This window comes from Eretmochelys imbricata, chromosome 3 (genome assembly GCF_965152235.1).
Source record: "Eretmochelys imbricata isolate rEreImb1 chromosome 3, rEreImb1.hap1, whole genome shotgun sequence".
Classification (NCBI taxonomy): domain Eukaryota; kingdom Metazoa; phylum Chordata; order Testudines; family Cheloniidae; genus Eretmochelys; species Eretmochelys imbricata.
In genome coordinates this window covers 83649734-83667366 of record NC_135574.1, presented here as the reverse complement: position 1 = coordinate 83667366, position 17633 = coordinate 83649734, and the positions used below count along the sequence as shown (strand labels likewise).

General features: G+C 42.9%; 1 protein-coding gene across 1 annotated transcript in view; it reads right to left on the bottom strand.

Moving 5' to 3' along the window:
* The window catches only part of CEP57L1 (centrosomal protein 57 like 1), a 37420-nt gene extending 23546 nt beyond the window's left edge, over nt 1–13874 (bottom strand). The window contains exons 1-3 of the mRNA XM_077811700.1: nt 13790–13874; nt 3273–3417; nt 542–721 (exon numbers count right to left, since the gene is read on the bottom strand). Of these exons, the coding sequence (XP_077667826.1) occupies nt 542–721; nt 3273–3417; nt 13790–13795 (331 nt within the window). The 5' untranslated portion in view covers nt 13796–13874. The remainder of the gene's footprint in view (nt 1–541; nt 722–3272; nt 3418–13789) is intronic.
* Between the last annotated feature and the right edge of the window lie 3759 nt (nt 13875–17633).

Genomic DNA, 17633 nt, shown 5'->3' with positions numbered 1-17633 from the left:
TTCTATTATTAGTATGGTGACAGGTTTGTCACAGAGGTAAAGTTGCCATGAATACCATGACTTTTCTTTGTGTCCGGGGTTTCACAGGTTGTGGAGCTGCGTGGCGCGGGGGGGTGTCACGTGGACCATGGCCCCACCACTTATGCTTCCACAGCCCAATTTGGGACAGGCAATCCAGCAGCGCCAGGGCCAGGAAGGGCGGTAGGGTCATCACAGGAGGTGGACCCTGCCTGGACTCTGTAGCAGAGAGCTGGGCTAGCCCTGTGGGACAGGAGCCATTGCTGGAAGGTGAGTGCGGGGTGGATTCACTCTGCAACACTCCCACCCCCAAGGCCTCTTTCCCCTCAGGGTAGGACCCAACGCCTCTCCACATACTTGTAAATCCCTCTGCTACACTTTAAATGACACACCTGTGACTTTACACCATTTCCTCCTAAACCCATGATTTTTACTAAATTTATTGCGACTGCTCCAGGATTTTTGATTAAAAAAAAAATAGATGACAAGTCTGCAAATCTAATTATCACCATTGGAGAGAGACCTTTTTTCTGTTGTATCAATTCCTCATGTGCTATATCTTTCTCATTTGTTTCATGCTGCAAGGTCTTTTTATACTGGGCAGCCTCAATGGAAAGGCAGCTCAGGTTATCTTCAGCCTGCGACCTCTCCAACTCTAGACGACGGATCTTTTCTTGAAGAGTTTTGAGGGCTGACATCAGAGCTGGTGAACAATTGAAAAATAGTGGATTTTTTAAAAAAATAAATGTTTTACTGCATTGCAATATAGTGTTAGCCATAAAAAACTTGTATCAATTCCCAAAAAACAAACAAATGTTTAAAAAAACCAATAAGGGTTATGAAATGACAGTGTACTTTTTACATAATCAACATTACAAACAACTGATATTTGAAACAACTGTTTTGCTTCCCCCAGTGGTGTATGTGTTTTTAAGGACATATACTCCATTTTCCTTTTTAAATGGAGTAGAAAAGACCATTTAAAAAAGAAGGAATACATGTGATAAACAACTCACCCAATTGTTAGAGAAGAGCCACAGCACCCACTGGAGAAGTTAACAGTGGATCCCATGGAGATCCAGCACATTCAGTGCACACCTTACAAAACGCATTTGTTTTGTATGTCGCTAAGTGAGAATGTGCTGTGTATACATGCATAGCCATCTTCACTCCAAATGCTAGTAAGGAGTGCCAGCAAGTTGTAGCAAATTAAATATCAGACCAAAGACTAGAGCTCAGGTCTCTAAGTTAAACAGCCAATGCCTAACTTGCAATGCCTCCTGGAGAAGGGTGAGTAATCCTTTTTAATTTCTAGATTTCAGAGAACTTTGCAGAAATGGGTAAGCATTGTTTGCCCAGTTTTACAATTAGCCTAAATACAGAGATTGGAAGCAATTTGCATCAGAGGCACAGTGATCTACTGAATACAACATGGGCTTGCTACTGAGATTAGAAATTAAGTCTTGTTTCTGGCTCAGTCGTGTTTTCGGTGTAACCTCTGCACTTGATTTATGCTCTGCTCTTCTGTTACCCAATCTCAAAATGTGCACATTCCTTATAGGTCACAGGGACATTTTCATAGGGATGGCAGGAAGGAGGAGGAGGAGTACATTTTAACAGATCCTAGATTTTTCTCACTTCTGAAAGCCAGTTTGACACTCAAAGTAGCTCAGATATTCTGTTGCCCCTTTTTCTCCCCAATATCTCCTTTATTGAAAGAGAACTACTTCCACTGCCAAATAATGGCAATTCCTTGATTATTAAGCTATTCTTGTCCTTGGAAAAAAGCTTCTTGCATGAGTCAACCTCAACATCTATTTAGGATTCACTTATTGTGGCATCATGTGATTGTTTTGGACAGATCGAAGGGAAAGTTAGACACTTTGGAAAAATGTCAAGGAGGAACTATTTTTACATTTCAAAAAAGTATTTGTTCCCTAACATAATGTGTGGTTAAAACTGTGCTTTCAAATGTTTATGATGAAGTATCACCACAGCTACAACTTTTACTCCGAAGATGCTATTGCCTCTCCATAGTCACACGCTTACAGAGAAAGGGCCCAGTTCTGACACAAACTAAGCACTCTTTGTGACATTCCAATAGCACACACAAGCCTTAAGGTTTCCCGTACACAAACGGAGGACTCCCTTGGTGGGGGGGAAATAATGTCCCCGCTCTCCCTGCCAGCTACCCCCATTTTCCTCAGAGCATGGTTGTTGGCTGGATGATGTTGCAGTGACCCCCAGCTGGCACAATGGCCCCTAATGTAGAGAGGCCTAAAACTTGGAGCAATACTGCCCCTAAGATCAGGGAGTAGAAGGCAGAAATGTGGTATAAAACCACCTTAGATCTTCCCCTAGGTGTACCAGGCATTATTCCAGTGTACCTGAAGACTAAGCTCCAGAACTGTAGTCCGACAGTTTAAAAAAGACAACCCAACACACTCTCTCTCTCTACCTAGTAGCAGAAGCTTGTGTAAGAACCCTCTTAGGAGTCAACTAAAGAAGGAGCCTTAGGTTCTTCCTATGATTAAGCCACAGTAGAAAGAAACATGTTCACATACATAGTACCCAACGTTGCTCCCACCAAATGTGAATTATTTGCTATTGATTTAACGGCAACAAGACTTGGCTCAAAACTATCCATAACCAAAATAGTTTATAACTTTGGTTCTTTACAATGTATTTTCTCCTCAAGTTTTCCAGGGGATCTTATGCAGGAAGTTAAGTGATTTTTGACCTAGAGGGAAGCAAACAATGTCACACAAAAATCAAAAAGAAAAGGAGTACTTGTGGCACCTTAGAGACTAACCAATTTATTTGAGCATAAGCTTTCGTGAACTACAGCTCACTTCATCGGATGCATGTAGCTCACGAAAGCTTATGCTCAAATAAATTGGTTAGTCTCTAAGGTGCCACAAGTACTCCTTTTCTTTTTGCGAATACAGACTAACATGGCTGTTACTCTGAAACAAAAATCAAAGTTTCAAATCAAAGCAATGCTAAAAAGAAAGTGATAAACTTCAAACTCTACAGAAGCAATCTCCAATTTTCAAGCAAAACAGATTTCACAGCCAAAAAGTTAGGAGAGGTGGCAACCAGCTTCTAGGATACAGCCCCCAAGTCTGGGGATACTACTCATTCTCCACACAAGCCTCCAGTCCAATGAACGTTAGTCATTTAGATCATAAGTAGAACAGACAAGGCAATTTGCTTAATAGAGTTAAAAAGAACACTTTTTTTTGTGGCTTTACCTTGGTTGTTTGGGGCAGGAAGCATGTCACCAATGGTAGCTGTTGCCTTCTTTGACTTGCTCTGACCAAAGGTAGGAACAAACATTTTATCTGGAGGCTGCAGAAAGCTTCCTATGAAACTTTGCTTTGATTCAGAACCCATGGTCTGTAGAAGGAAAGATATACATAATGCCATTATTTCCTAAATGGACTATTATTATAGCACCAACAACTAATCCAATGCCCTGTCTTGAACAAGCCCTAAGTTTGTATCAAATGAAATCAACTGGGTTGGAAAGAACACTGAGCAAGTCAGCTGGTCCTTCCCTCTACATTGTGTCAAGAATACTGCAGCTTAAATAACTCCCAACAAATTCCTTAAAAAAAAAAAATCACCAATGAGAGAAATGCTACAGATTCCCTTGGCATCTTGTTTTATTACCAAAAAGATTCTTAAAATTTTTCCTTCTTGACTTCTGAACACATTTATTCTGTTTAACTTTTTGACCAGGGAATAATGCACTCTTTTCCTAACATCCTCATATATTTACAGGACACTTATGTCTGATCTTTAATGTACAATGAGCATGCCTTTTTCCCTACATATACTTTACCCCACCCCAAACCTCTGAATCCACCAAAGCAGGTGTTTTTTAAATAAACATGTGGTGTCCAAAATTTAATACAGCTGAAACCTAATAATGGCCAAGCAAAAAAACCCCGCCTTCCTTTTCTTGATTTAAATATGCTGTATTCCCATTAATACAATCCAGTAAAAGAATTCCTCCTCCCCCCCGCCACACTCCTCATTTTGTCAGAAGCAGATTTTCAAGGGCATGTTTATTCTGCCTAAAATAAAATAAAAAAAAAAAAAGACAGTTTAACTGTATTTGAGATACAGACAATGAAGTTTGGACTAGGTGATTTAGTAAAGTTGACCCTCAGAGCTCAGCCAAAAATGTTTATTCCAGGATAACTAACTCAAGTTCCATTCAGATATTTAGATTAGAAATTAAATATTCAAGATCTGACTATTAGTTATATATTCCACCCAAATGGAGAAAAAAAAATTGACAATAAGAACATGAAAAATGCATTTCTTAAGTGTTTTTCAGATGTGTTGGATTATTGATTGTGTATAAACAATATTTTGCTTACTGCATTACTTTACTTCTAATTTGACCTTAATGATGCTCAAGACAAAATTAGAAACAAGTTTTAAGAATGTCAGTTGTTTCATGGTTTCTTAACCCTACTATTTCTTACGGTGCTTTATTTAAATATATCTGTTGGATATAGAGAGGCCTAACATCAAAACTCTCAGTCAGAACTTCACAGCTCAAGTTTACCTCTATTCAGTTTTATTGCAATCGTGTTTTAATGACGAGTTCATAAAACTGCCCTGCTACTGTAACTATGGATTGTTTGGAGGATTGTTACAATCCTTGTAACATAATAGTTACTAGCCATCCATTCTTGACTCCTTACTATCTCAAAGTCAGCTCAAATGCATAAGCCCCATTTTTACTCACATTCCTCATTATTTTTCACAAATTAATTTGTGAATTTCCAAGGCCTTATACAGTGTTTCTTATTTCAAATTCAACATCTTTGGTTTTAACTTGGGTCCCAGAAACTTGGTTCTGTGCTGTACTTCAAAAGTTATAACAGTCACAGAAGATGACAGCTTTTATCAAAACACATCAGGCACGTGTAAGATTCCTTTAACAAGCCTAAATAATTAAACTCTAAAAGAGCGACTGCAATACCGAATTAGGCAAGTGTTAATCACACCATCACAGCTCAGTGGAAGACAATTCTCATTACAGAAAAGACATTTACTTGCAGGCCTAGTAATACAGTAAAACTGTGGTTTCATACAGCAGATTAAAATACTGCAGCAGACTCACCTTTTCTTCCCCGAGTAGCAGAAAGAGGGTATTGTCTGCCACAGAAGATTATTTGCTGTACCACTTCCAGCATGAACCCCAATGTCTACTCAGCACAGCATCGTGGTTTCTGTTTAGACAAAGTAATTTACACCACTCATTTGGTGGCTTAACAAAAGGAACCAACAGGAAGAAGCAGGAACCCACAACATACTACAGCATTTATCTAAATAAAGTTAGATCCCAGACGAGAGTCAATTTGAAAAAAATATTCAAAACAGAAAAAAATTTCCAGAAAAAGCGGTCAGTATTGATGTTTCAGAGGGCATTTAAAACAGAAAAAGAGCCAACATCTTGCTATGCTGCATCTTCAAGCTACTCAAGAAATTGGAGATTCTCGGTTGGATACGTTCCTCATGTTCTAAATTACTATTAAATAGCTGCTATCAAGCTCAGAAATCTTCTGGTCAGTACATATCTGATTTCAAGACACTCTCACAGCTAACCCTTCAGATGAACTAGAGCTTGTAGAGGTTTCCCTAAGACCTGGGACACAGCCAAACTATCACAGTCCACTCTGACAACTTTCGTTAGATAGTTTAGCGAACAAATAATTTGTTCAAAATCGTGTACAAATCACCATCCTGTCCTGGAGAGTACTTCAGCCCATAACATTCCAATGCAGTTTTATTGCTACTGACAACCACTGTATTCTAGGATGTCATACAGAACACTGCAACATCGTATCTACTACAGATTACAAACCACATTATCTAAATTGAATCCTGCCACAGTAGCTCTTACTGATGAGAAAACCTTCTTCACCAGGACAGGAGATCATATGCAGTCTTGATTACTAAGCAGCAGAGGATAAAATACAGTAGACAATTCTACTTGCATGGGGCAGGAAGCACAGGAACACATAAGTAAGCTTGCATTACATTATCTCATGATCCTTTCTTTCCAGTTTATAGGAGTTTAATACCCAAAGGATATAATTCGGTAGCTGAACAATTTACCGGAGGCTTAGATTCACATTCAGCATCACAACCCCTAACTTTTAGGCACCTAGAAAAATTACAGGAACATCAATGCAATCCACAAAGTCTGAGTTAGGCACCTAGGCTCTCTATACAATGAATGGAGAGAGACAGGCACATTAGAATATGATCCACAACAGACAGCATGCTACATAGAGAGCTCCCTTACTTAGCCAATGGAAGACGCTGATGGCAGGGGTGCATCTTAAGCCTCGCCCCTCTCACAGACAAAAATGCCTAAGTCCTCACTACAGGTAGGTGCATATCTCTGGTTGTGATTCTCAGCTGTGAACCCTCTCCTGGAGTTAGGTGCCTCAGGTGTGCCTAAAGTGATCACTCTCCTTACAATGTGTGTGATAATCAAGGTGGGCCATTTCCAGCACAATTCCAGGGTTTAACAAGAACGTCTGAGGAACGGGGGGGCCTTTGTTAGGCCTGTCCTGTAGTAGGTGAAGTATGCATCCGATGAAGTGAGCTGTAGCTCACGAAAGCTTATGCTCAAATAAATTGGTTAGTCTAAGGTGCCACAAGTACTCCTTTTCTTTTTGCGAATACAGACTAACACGGCTGTTACTCTGAAACCTGTCATCATGCAAGGCACCGCATTTAGCCGTACGGAGTGGAAATCTATCAACTGCATGAAAAAACTTGTACAGATACAGACATCTTCCTTTCCAAATGCAAACAGATGGACATCGTACCAAAAGGACTGAAGGTAAAAAAATCCATTACAATCTACATACCACACAGACTATGCTGACAGCTTGTGCCACACGCTCTCAAAGAAACTGCGGAACCACCTGATCAACATCCTCTACAGCAAACAGGGAGAGATAAAGAATGAGCTCTCAAAAATGGATACTCTCATAAAAAAACCAACCTTCCACACAAACTTCCTCGTGGCTGGACTTTACTAAAACACACACACTTTGCTTCTCTACAAAAGAAAAAGAAAGCTAAACTTTCTGAACTACTACATGCCACAAGGGGCCACAGCAATGGTTCCCTCAACCCACCCAGCAACATTGTTAACCTATCCAACTATACTCTTAGCCCAGCAGAAGCAGCTGTCCTATCTCGGGGCCTCTCCTTCTGCCCCTCCACCCCCATGAACATGATACAGTTCTGTGGTGACCTAGAATCCTATTTTCGACATCTCCAACTCAAGGAATATTTCCAACACACTTCTGAACAACATACTAATCCACAGAGACCTCCCTACCAACACTACAAAAAGAAGGATTCTAGGTGGACTCCTCCTGAAGGTTGAGACAGCAGACTGGACTTCTGCATAGAGTGCTTCTGCTGACGTGCACGGGCTGAAATTGTGGAAAAGCAGCATCACTTGCCCCACAACCTCAGTCGTGCAGAACACAATGCCATCCACAGCCTCAGAAACAACTCTGACATCATAATCAAAAAGGCTGACAAAGGAGGTGCTGTTGTCATCATGAATAGGTTGGAATATGAACAAGAGGCTGCTAGGCAGCTCTCCAACACCACTTTCTACAAGCCATTACCTTCTAATCCCACTGAGAGTTACCAAAAGAAACTACAGCATTTGCTCAAGAAACTCCCTGAAAAAGCACAAGATCAAATCCGCACAGACACACACCTGGAACCCCGACCTGGGTTATTCTATCTACTACCCAAGATCCATAAACCTGGAAATCCTGGGCGCCCCATCATCTCAGGCATTGGCACCCTGACAGCAGGATTGTCTGGCTATGTAGACTCTCTCCTCAGGCCCTACGCTACCAACACTCCCAGCTACCTTCGAGACACGACTGACTTCCTGAGGAAACTACAAATCCATCGGTGATCTTCCTGATAACGCCATCCTGGCCACTATGGATGTAGAAGCCCTCTACACCAACATTCCACACAAAGATGGACTACAAGCCGTCAAGAACACTATCCCCGATAATGTCACGACTAACCTGGTGGCTGAACTTTGTGACTTTGTCCTTACCCATAACTATTTTACATTTGGGGACAATGTATACCTTCAAATCAGTGGCACTGCTATGGGTACCCGCATGGCCCCACAGTATGCCAACATTTTTATGGCTGACTTAGAACAATGCTTCCTCAGCTCTCCTCCCCTAATGCCCCTACTCTACTTGCGCTACATTGATGACATCTTCATCATCTTGACCCATGGAAAAGAAGCCCTTGAGGAATTCCACCATGATTTCAACAATTTCTATCCCACCATCAACCTTAGCCTGGTCCAGTCCACACAAGAGATCCACTTCCTGGACACTACAGTGCTAATAAACGATGGTCACATAAACACCACCCTATACCGGAAACCTACTGACCGCTATTCCTACCTACATGCCTCCAGCTTTCACCCTGACCACACCACACGATCCATTGTCTACAGCCAAGCTCTGAGATACAACCGCATTTCCTCCAACCCCTCAGACAGAGACAAACACCTACAAGATCTCTATCAAGCATTCTTACAACTACAATACCCACCTGCGGAAGTGAAGAAACAGATTGATAGAGCCAGAAGAGTTCCCAGAAGTCACCTACTACAGGACAGGCCTAACAAAGAAAATAACAGAATGCCACTAGCCGTCACCTTCAGCCCCCAACTAAAACCTCTCCAACGCATTATCAAGGATCTACAACCTATCCTGAAGGATGACCCAACACTCTCACAAATCCTGGGAGACAGGCCAGTCCTTGCCTACAGACAGCCCCCCAACCTGAAGCAAATACTCACCAGCAACCACATACCACACGACAGAACCACTAATCCAGGAACCTATCCTTGCAACAAAGCCCGTTGCCAACTGTGCCCACATATCTATTCAGGGGACACCATCACAGGGCCTAATCACATCAGTCACACTATCAGAGGCTCGTTCACCTGCACATCTACCAATGTGATATATGCCATCATGTGCCAGTAATGACCCTCTGCCATGTACATTGGTCAAACTGGACAGTCTCTACATAAAAGAATAAATGGACTCAAATCAGATGTCAAGAATTATAACATTCATAAACCAGTCAGAGAACACTTCAATCTCTCTGGTCACGCGATTACAGACATGAAAGTTGTGATATTACAACAGAAAAACTTCAAAACCAGACTCCAGCAAGAGACTGCTGAATTGGAATTCATTTGCAAATTGGATACAATTAACTTAGGCTTGAATAGAGACTGGGAGTGGCTACGTCATTATGCAAGGTAACCTATTTTCCCTTGTTTTTTCCTCAAACCCCCCTCCCCCCCCCCCGTTCCTCAGATGTTCTTATTAAACCCTGGATTTGTGCTGGAAATGGCCCACCTTGATTATCACACGCATTGTAAGGAGAGTGATCACTTTAGATAAGCTATTATCAGCAGGAGAGTGGGGTGGGGGGAGAGAAAACCTTTTATAGTGATAAACACCCATTTTTTCATGGTTTGTGTGTATAAAAACATCATCTGTATTTTCCACAGTATGTATCTGATTAAGTGAGCTGTAGCTCACAAAAGCTTATGCTCAAATAAATTGGTTAGTCTCTAAGGTGCCACAAGTACTCCTTTTCTTTTTAAGAAGAAGATAGCAGCTTTGTCTCTTCTCCTTCTCTTCCTCCCCACCCTATGAGCATCTCACTGTTTCAAGGGAAATGCAGAAAGGCCTGTTAGCCAGCCCTTCTTCCAGCCTCTTTTTGGGGGGCCAGGGCTGGAGCTCTTACTCCTCAGGGAATAGTGGCTGCTGATGCTCAGTAAAGCATCTGCAGCAGCATGAAATTGGCAAGATTATTGATCAGTTTCACCAATGCCTCTGGAACAGTCATCTGAAAACATTAGAGTCATTTTTAGTGTCATTTCAATTATGTCTTGAGACTCAGAGGCTGTGTTACACTAGCTTTTTTGGTGCTAAGTCTTACATCATTGCAATTCCACCAGTGATAGCAACATTGAGAAGAAGGGCATCCTTTTTATCAGTGTAAGATTACACAAATAAAAGCAGAGAGAGTGGCAGACTGCAGTTTGTGGACTACTGGTACTCTGCAGGAAGCTGGCTGCTCACCTCCACATTTCCAGCTGCTAAAAAAAAAATTAATTTTAGGTGCTTGTAGCCAATTTTTAATATTTTCATAGTATAACTCTTCCATGTAAGCAATTTCCAGAGTTGCCAACGGGCTATTATCATGATTAGGAGAGAAGATTATCTCAGATATCATGATTTGAAAGAAGGAGTGGTCCACAAAAGTGTCTGAGAATTCTTGATTTAGATACTACGCTATTGCCTCCATCATTTTTTATGCCATTAGGAGATTTTCTTCCCCCACCTCCTTTCCCTAAGTGCTAGTTTAGGCCAGACAAAATGACATCAGTTTACATTCAGATCAGCTATTTAATGTTATCTTTGCAACATCATTTAAAAACAAAGTTTAAGTTTTGAAAAGGATGTCTTGTGTCCCCACAACACCCATCAGTGAATTCTCCCTGCTGCATGTTGGGAGGCCTTTCTGAGCCATGAATATTATTTAATACTAATATTTATATTTAGTTTGCTTAATATTTGTAGGGTGACTGGTTTAACACCCAAATGTCTCTCTTTTCAGAGAATGTACCATAGCTTATAATGGACAATTAATCATTCTCTACATGTGTATGTAACTACACAGCTACAGCACTGAGGTCCCATACAGACATCTGAATAAAGCCTGAACCAGCAACAAATGACTCTCCAGGAAACCTACTGTATTCAGCCCAATGTGACAAGAAACATGTATCAGGAAAGTAAGTAAGTAGCCAGCGTAAATTCAGGTATGATCGGTTCCATTTTTACCCTATATTGTTTGCATGAAGGCTCTGTTCAACACTGAAGGCAGATCTACGCTACAGGGCTAAGTCTACCTTAATAACGTAGCTGGAGTTGACATAGCTTAGGTCAACTTATTGTGGTGTCTACACTGTACTGGGTCGACAGGAGAAACTCTCCTGTCAACTTACTTTATGCTTCTCATTCTGCTGAAGTACTGGAGTAGACGGGAAAGTGATCTGTGATCGATTTAGTGGGTCTTCACTGGACCCGCTAAATCAACCCCCAGTGGATCAATCGCCACAGTGTCAATCCAAGGTAGGTGTAAACATACCGTAAGTGGTAGTCTACACTAGAAAAGTTACACCATGTAAGGAGGTGAGACGATGATTAGGTAAACTTACCTCATGTAAAAGGGTAAGGGCCTAAGTGTATTTAATGGATCATATATATCACATATTAGATAGACAAGTGCATAATCAATATAAATGTAGGCCTAGTTTAGTTTGGTTCATCAGACCTTTGGAAAGGAGCGCAAGACAACTTTTTGGCTAACTAAGCATCTGTTATTTCACTTCTTGAAATGTCCTTGATATTTAGGTAAATAACAAGGATGCAGTAACAGTGAAAGGTTGTGATGACCCCACCAAATATGATCAGGGTAAAGAAAGAAAGTCCCTGTCAAATATTAAAATTAACAATAAGAAAACTATTAATAAGTAGATAATCAAGTTATATAATTTAGGGTGTAATGCAGAATCTTATATTTGGTCATAAAATATTATTACTCGTTATGTAATGAATCAGAGGAGGGGGTGTGGATAAAAATATGGGGTCATCTTGAGCATAAAAGTGTACTGAAATTTAAGTCTTTGCCTTTGTTTGTGTACAGCCTTGTCTGTATGTACTAAACCAGATCACTGGCAGGTCACTCTCAACTGATCACAGTGGTGTGGTACTTTGTACCTCTACTGATATAAACCTGTTCCTTGGATCTGAACTCTGGAGTTAGCAGTGGTTTTGTCTGCTACAGCAAGCAGTGGTTGTGTGCTTTGCTGGGTTCATAAAATAACCTGTGGGCCAGGTTGGTGGTCCTGAAAACAAACTTACACACCAGTGTGGCACTCTGTACCTCAAAGCAGCACCCAGGAACCCCCATATTCACCAGTCATATAATTATGATATATTTCATACAAAGCATGCCATATCATAACTTTTCATATATCTTCTGAAACCCATTGTTCTGTCAAAATATGTATATCATGTGTGTGTATGAAGTTATGAGATTTTGCTATATGGTTGTTACTGAAATATGTTGTAAGTTTGAGAGTCTTCACTGCTAGTTCTCCAGTGACAAATGAGGTGACCCATTCCCAGGATGGTGCTAAATAACCATTAATCAGCAGGGGAGTTCCAATCAAGGGATTTACAATGCTGTAAGAGGGCTGTGCAAGCATCGCAAAATGGGGGATTGCTCAACTCTGTGACTCAGCAAAGTCCACCAGGACATGTCTGGGTTAGTGTTTTCCAGGCACACGGACTGAGCCCCCTGCCGCACCCCACACCCTTCCTGCACCCTGACCCCCTGCCCTGAGCCCCCAGCACCCCTTAGGGGCAGGGAGGGAGCGGAGTTGGGGTGGGGATTTTGGTGAAGGGGTTGGAATGGGGGCAGGGAAGGAGTGGGAAGATGCAGGGCAGGGGCAGGGCCTCATGGAAGGGATGGAGGGGGGTGGTCAGTGGTGCGGCCCTCGGGCCAATGTACAAGTCCTTATGTGGCCCTCGTGGTCATTTGAGTTTGAGACCCCTTCACTAGAGAGGTTTGCCACTTTAACTATACCAAAATAACTGAAGTAGCAAAAACTTCATAGCCCGCAGACCCTGTGCATAAAGGGGCAGAACAGAGGACTTTGGCATATGGGAAGGGGGACTGGAGGGGCACACAACCAATGGGATGGGGAATGGGGCACACGCAACCTCTCTAGCATGGGTGGTTGCAGGAACTTTTTGAGGGGGATGGGAGAGTAGTACAAACGGAGTTTGTGGAGAGATAAAAGGAACCTCTGGTGTGTCTAGGGTGACCAGACAGCAAGTGTGAAAAATCAGGACAGGAGGTGGGGGTTAATAGATGCCTATATAAGAAAAAGCACCAAATATCAGGGCTGTCCCTATAAAATCGGGACATCTGGTCACCTTTTGTGTGTACAATGCACTTGGACTGAAGCTACAAAGCATGTAACCTTCTATCAGCAATACTTCCTTTCTCCCCCGGCCTTTGGCCTGTCTCATTATGTAGGCACAGAACTCTAACTATAAGTTTTACAGGACTTAGCATAATGATGATGCTGCATCTCAGTGGGGGGTCTTTGTATTTGGAATATAGATAAACAATAGTGGAAAATTAGTTTATGTATTTTTAACTTCATTATGAATATATAAGGGAGGCACAGGTATCAAGCAACTGAAACCTAGTTCATTAAGAAAGGAAGTAATTTTTTACTCAGACTATCAAAATTTGGATTGTTTACAACTATTCAACTGAAATAGGAGAGTTTTTTTTAAAAGATGCAACCACCTCCACCCCTTCAAAGAACGCCTAGAAAATTCCCAAAAGGAAGAACAACCCCACCACCCAGACTGGACATTCCTGATATTTCTAGAATATAAAAGACAAGGCGGGGAGAGGGGAAGGGGGAGTATTTTGAAGCAACTTTCAGGCCATCTAAATAGATCATATACGACCACAAACCCATTTTTCCCTTTGCGGGGCACTGTTTAACCAGCTTGTTGTTTGAACTGTTAGCTCCTAAGGCCACAAGAGAGACGCTGCTCACCTCCATTAGCGAGGTTTCCACGTCCCTTCACCACACCTGCAGTACAAAAGCAGCCCACCAAGCCAGGCTCCCGCTTTTGTACGCGAGGGTATTAGCAGCAGCCCGATGACCCGATCTACCACCCGCGTCCATTTCTTCCAGACAGCTCCGCTCTCCTTGGAGAGGCTCCTTTCCCTGGGTCACTAACTCGAACCGCTGCGGGGACGCACCGATGAGACGGGGGAGGTTGCACAGCCAGCCCCCGGGTCTCCTAACGCAGCTGAGGCCCGAGCGCCCGCCGCAGCAGGCGAAGAGCAGCACCGTGCCTTGGCTCTGCCGCTGCTAGTCCCTAGAGCCACCGGCCCCGGCCCCGGCCCCGGCGGGGCGGCGGGCGCTGGAGAGGGCGATGCAGTTACCGCAAGCGGATTGCGAGGAAGGACGCCGGGCCCCGAGCTGAGGGGAAAGGCAGGATGAGCCGAGGAGGAGAGAAGAAGGGAGTGACAGGGACAAGGGACCAACCCTCCCGCAGCGCCACCTTACCTGCTCCTGCCGCCTCCTGGCCCGCGCTAGACTCGCGGCTGCTGCGGGGAGGGGCTGCCCGGGCACAGCTTTAAATGTGCCGCCTTCCCTCCCGCTCTTCGAGCCGCGCCCGGGCCCTCTCCTCAGCTCGCTCAGTGACTGGCGTGCAGCCGTAGCAGGCGGCTGGGGCTCCTCCCCTCCAGCGGGGCTCCCCGCCCCACTAGCTGAGAGCGATCAGAGGCCCTGAGGCGCTGTGAGCGGTGCCCTCCAGCCCTGCTTAGAGCGGAGCTAGTCGATACCCTTTGCCAGTCGCCTGCCGCACAAGGGTTCCCCAGATTGTTCAGCTCCCTAGCATTTCCTTCGTGTAGAGCGGACCCGGCCCCCACCTGTGTCCCTTTTTAGCTAGCTGTCCCTGTGCTAGCAACACATGCCCTTCAACAAGCGGCTAATCTCCTAGTGTAGACAAAACTAAACTGTTTTCAGCCCCACCTCCGATATCCACAACATCAACCTATAGCCCCGTCTGGACGTGCTCTTTAGTGAGTTTGCTACCCTTGCTTCTCTGCAGGAGTGAGGAGCTAACAGAGATTTTACCACCAACTCATCTTGCCCTGCACTGAGTAGGGATTAGATAACTGGGTGATAAGAACACTAGTGCCTCATCTGCATTAGCACTGGTGGAGCTTCAGCACAGCTAGTAGAACAAGGTCAGATTTCTAGTGAAAATCGAGGTCAGTTTTTGGGTCATAGGGATTCAAAAGCGTATGGTCAATCTCTGATTAGAGTGTGGCCCATGTTGCTCTCATTTTTGGGACATATAGAGAGATGGTAATCCATAAAAAACTGCATAGCTCAGGAACACTACCTTATTTTAAATAAAACACCTGGAGAATGTAGAATAGCTGTAGTGTCAAGTACAGGAAGTGATTGTGTATCAGAGGGGTATCCATCTTAGTTTGTATCCACAAAAACAGGTGCATCTGAAGAAGGGGTTTTTTTTACACATGAAAGCTTATGCCCAAATAAATCTGTTAAGTCTTTAAGGTGCCACCAGACTTCTTATTGTTTTTGAGGAAGTGATTATAGATCTTTAGCACAACTTACCATGTCACTGATACCTGAATTATTAGACACCAATAATGTGCTCTACACTACAGAAGGACAGAGTCCAGTTATAACCTCCTATAATCAAGTAATTATGACTTTCACAAAAATGTTGTAAAGGATGGAAGCCTGAAAATGTCTGGCAACATTAGACAACATGTAGTTTTAGTTTATTGAAAAACAACATATTTGAAGGGTTTTGTTAAGACGGGTGAATAGTGCAGGCCTATAGTCATACTAAATCCTCACCATTGGCAATATAGACATCCTCCACGCAGTTATGTAACTGTTTCAAACCTGATTTGCCTTTCAAAAGGTACCAGTTGTGCAAACTGTGATGGCTTCTGTGATGCAAACTTTTAAAAATGTAAGGTGTTCTATTTTGATGATTGATTTTCACTCTTTCTTTTCTCTTAAAAAAAGCTAAGATACGGATCTGTATTTTAGGAAAACAAAGCTATCCATCTTCAAAACTGACCTATTGGGTATGCAGAGTCCATAGTTTTATTCACCTTTGAACACACTAAGCCCTCAAATGTACTGAAGGAATGACTCACTGTTTACTGACACATTAAAACAGCAATTCAGTTTAATTGCAATAACATAGGCAGTACCAAGAAACTCCCAGTATGTTGGCTGCTGCTTTATCCCCTTGAGACAACTGTGGCTGGCAAGAGACTGCTTAGATGTCTGTTTCGTGACACAATCCAAATGGATCTCAATTGTTTCCCCCCCACACGCTTTGTTTTCCACCAGGAACTAAGAGAAAGGTTAAACAGCTGTATAGTCTATCCTAATAAGTTATTTTAAAACCAATACCACTCTGATATGCAAGAGCAAAGAACTGCTCTCTCCCACTTGGAAAACATATCATAGGCAAACCTCACCCCTGACATATTGAAGGCTGAGGTCTAAACTCACTGGAATGCCCATTCGCTAAACCCTGCCACCACCATTTTAACTAGCATGTACTATAACGCTGCTCAGAGCGAATCTAAGAATTTTGCACCAGTGTAATTTAACACTAGGACAAAGGGGGAACTTTCCCTAAACTAGGCAAGATAGAAACATGGTGGAGGTGGCGGCAGCAGCCACCTATCTATGGTAGGGCACCCACCATCACACCTCCCAACATTTCAAGTGACTAAAGCGGGACAACTGGTCATAGTCAATCCCTGTGGAGCCATCCCCACTGCAGCCACTGGCCCCAGTACCTTGCACACCTGTGCCATGCTCAGTCCCCACCATCCAACCCAGCCTGCTTGGGAGCAGCATCACTCCCCATTCCTGATCTACCTTGCAGCTAGTGAGCATACCTGAGGAGGCTGAGCATACCCAGGAGCAGCTGAAGCTGCTGCCCTCCCTATCCTTTTCCCTGCCAATTGTACACGCTGTGCACAATGTGTATATAGCATCAGGCACCACTGAATGCAGGAAGCATTCTACTTCAATCAGGTAAGGGAGTGTTGGGCATCAAAGTGGAACAGTCCCACAAAACTCAGGACTATTGGGAGGCATGCCCACTGTTGCTAACAGTCACGGGGCTAAATCAGTGCTAGCCCTGAGTTGACACAACACTTAAACACATGGTTAAAGTTAAATATGTGCTTAAGTCCTAATGAAGTCCTACTCTAAATGGGTCTTAAGCAGGTGATTAAACGATTTAGTAAATCAATGGCTCAGTGACAGAAGAGAATTAAAAAAATCAAAATAAAAAACAGAGAGAACCTATGGGAGTAGTCACCTTTTTGTCTGCAAGGTGCATGCTTGATGATAGACTCAGGATTGGATAAACACACAGAGCTTTCAGGACTCCACCTTTTTGATCAAGTCACTGTGGAAGTTGTACTGAAACCCTTTAATTCTTAAGCCAAAAGACTCATGCAAAACTTCTCGGGGGGGAGGGGATAAAATTAGATTTACAATTTTCTCTTAGTAGAAAGAAGGGTAAGGGGGAGGAGAAGAGTGGAATTACTATTAGATATATTGAAATAAGGCTGGGAAATAACCAATGTTGAGGAAACCAAATATTTTGTAAGCAATCTTTTTGTCACTAAGGTCTCAGTCCTGTGAAGTATCCAATGAGGTATCCATTGAGCCAAATCCTCCACCCATTTTAAGTTAAAGTTTTGCTATTTATTTAATTGAAGTCAATAGGTCCAATTCCACATCTACTACGGTTTTTCAGTCATAAGTCCTTCATAAAATCAGGTCGTAGGTGCTATAAGAAAATAGCATTCAA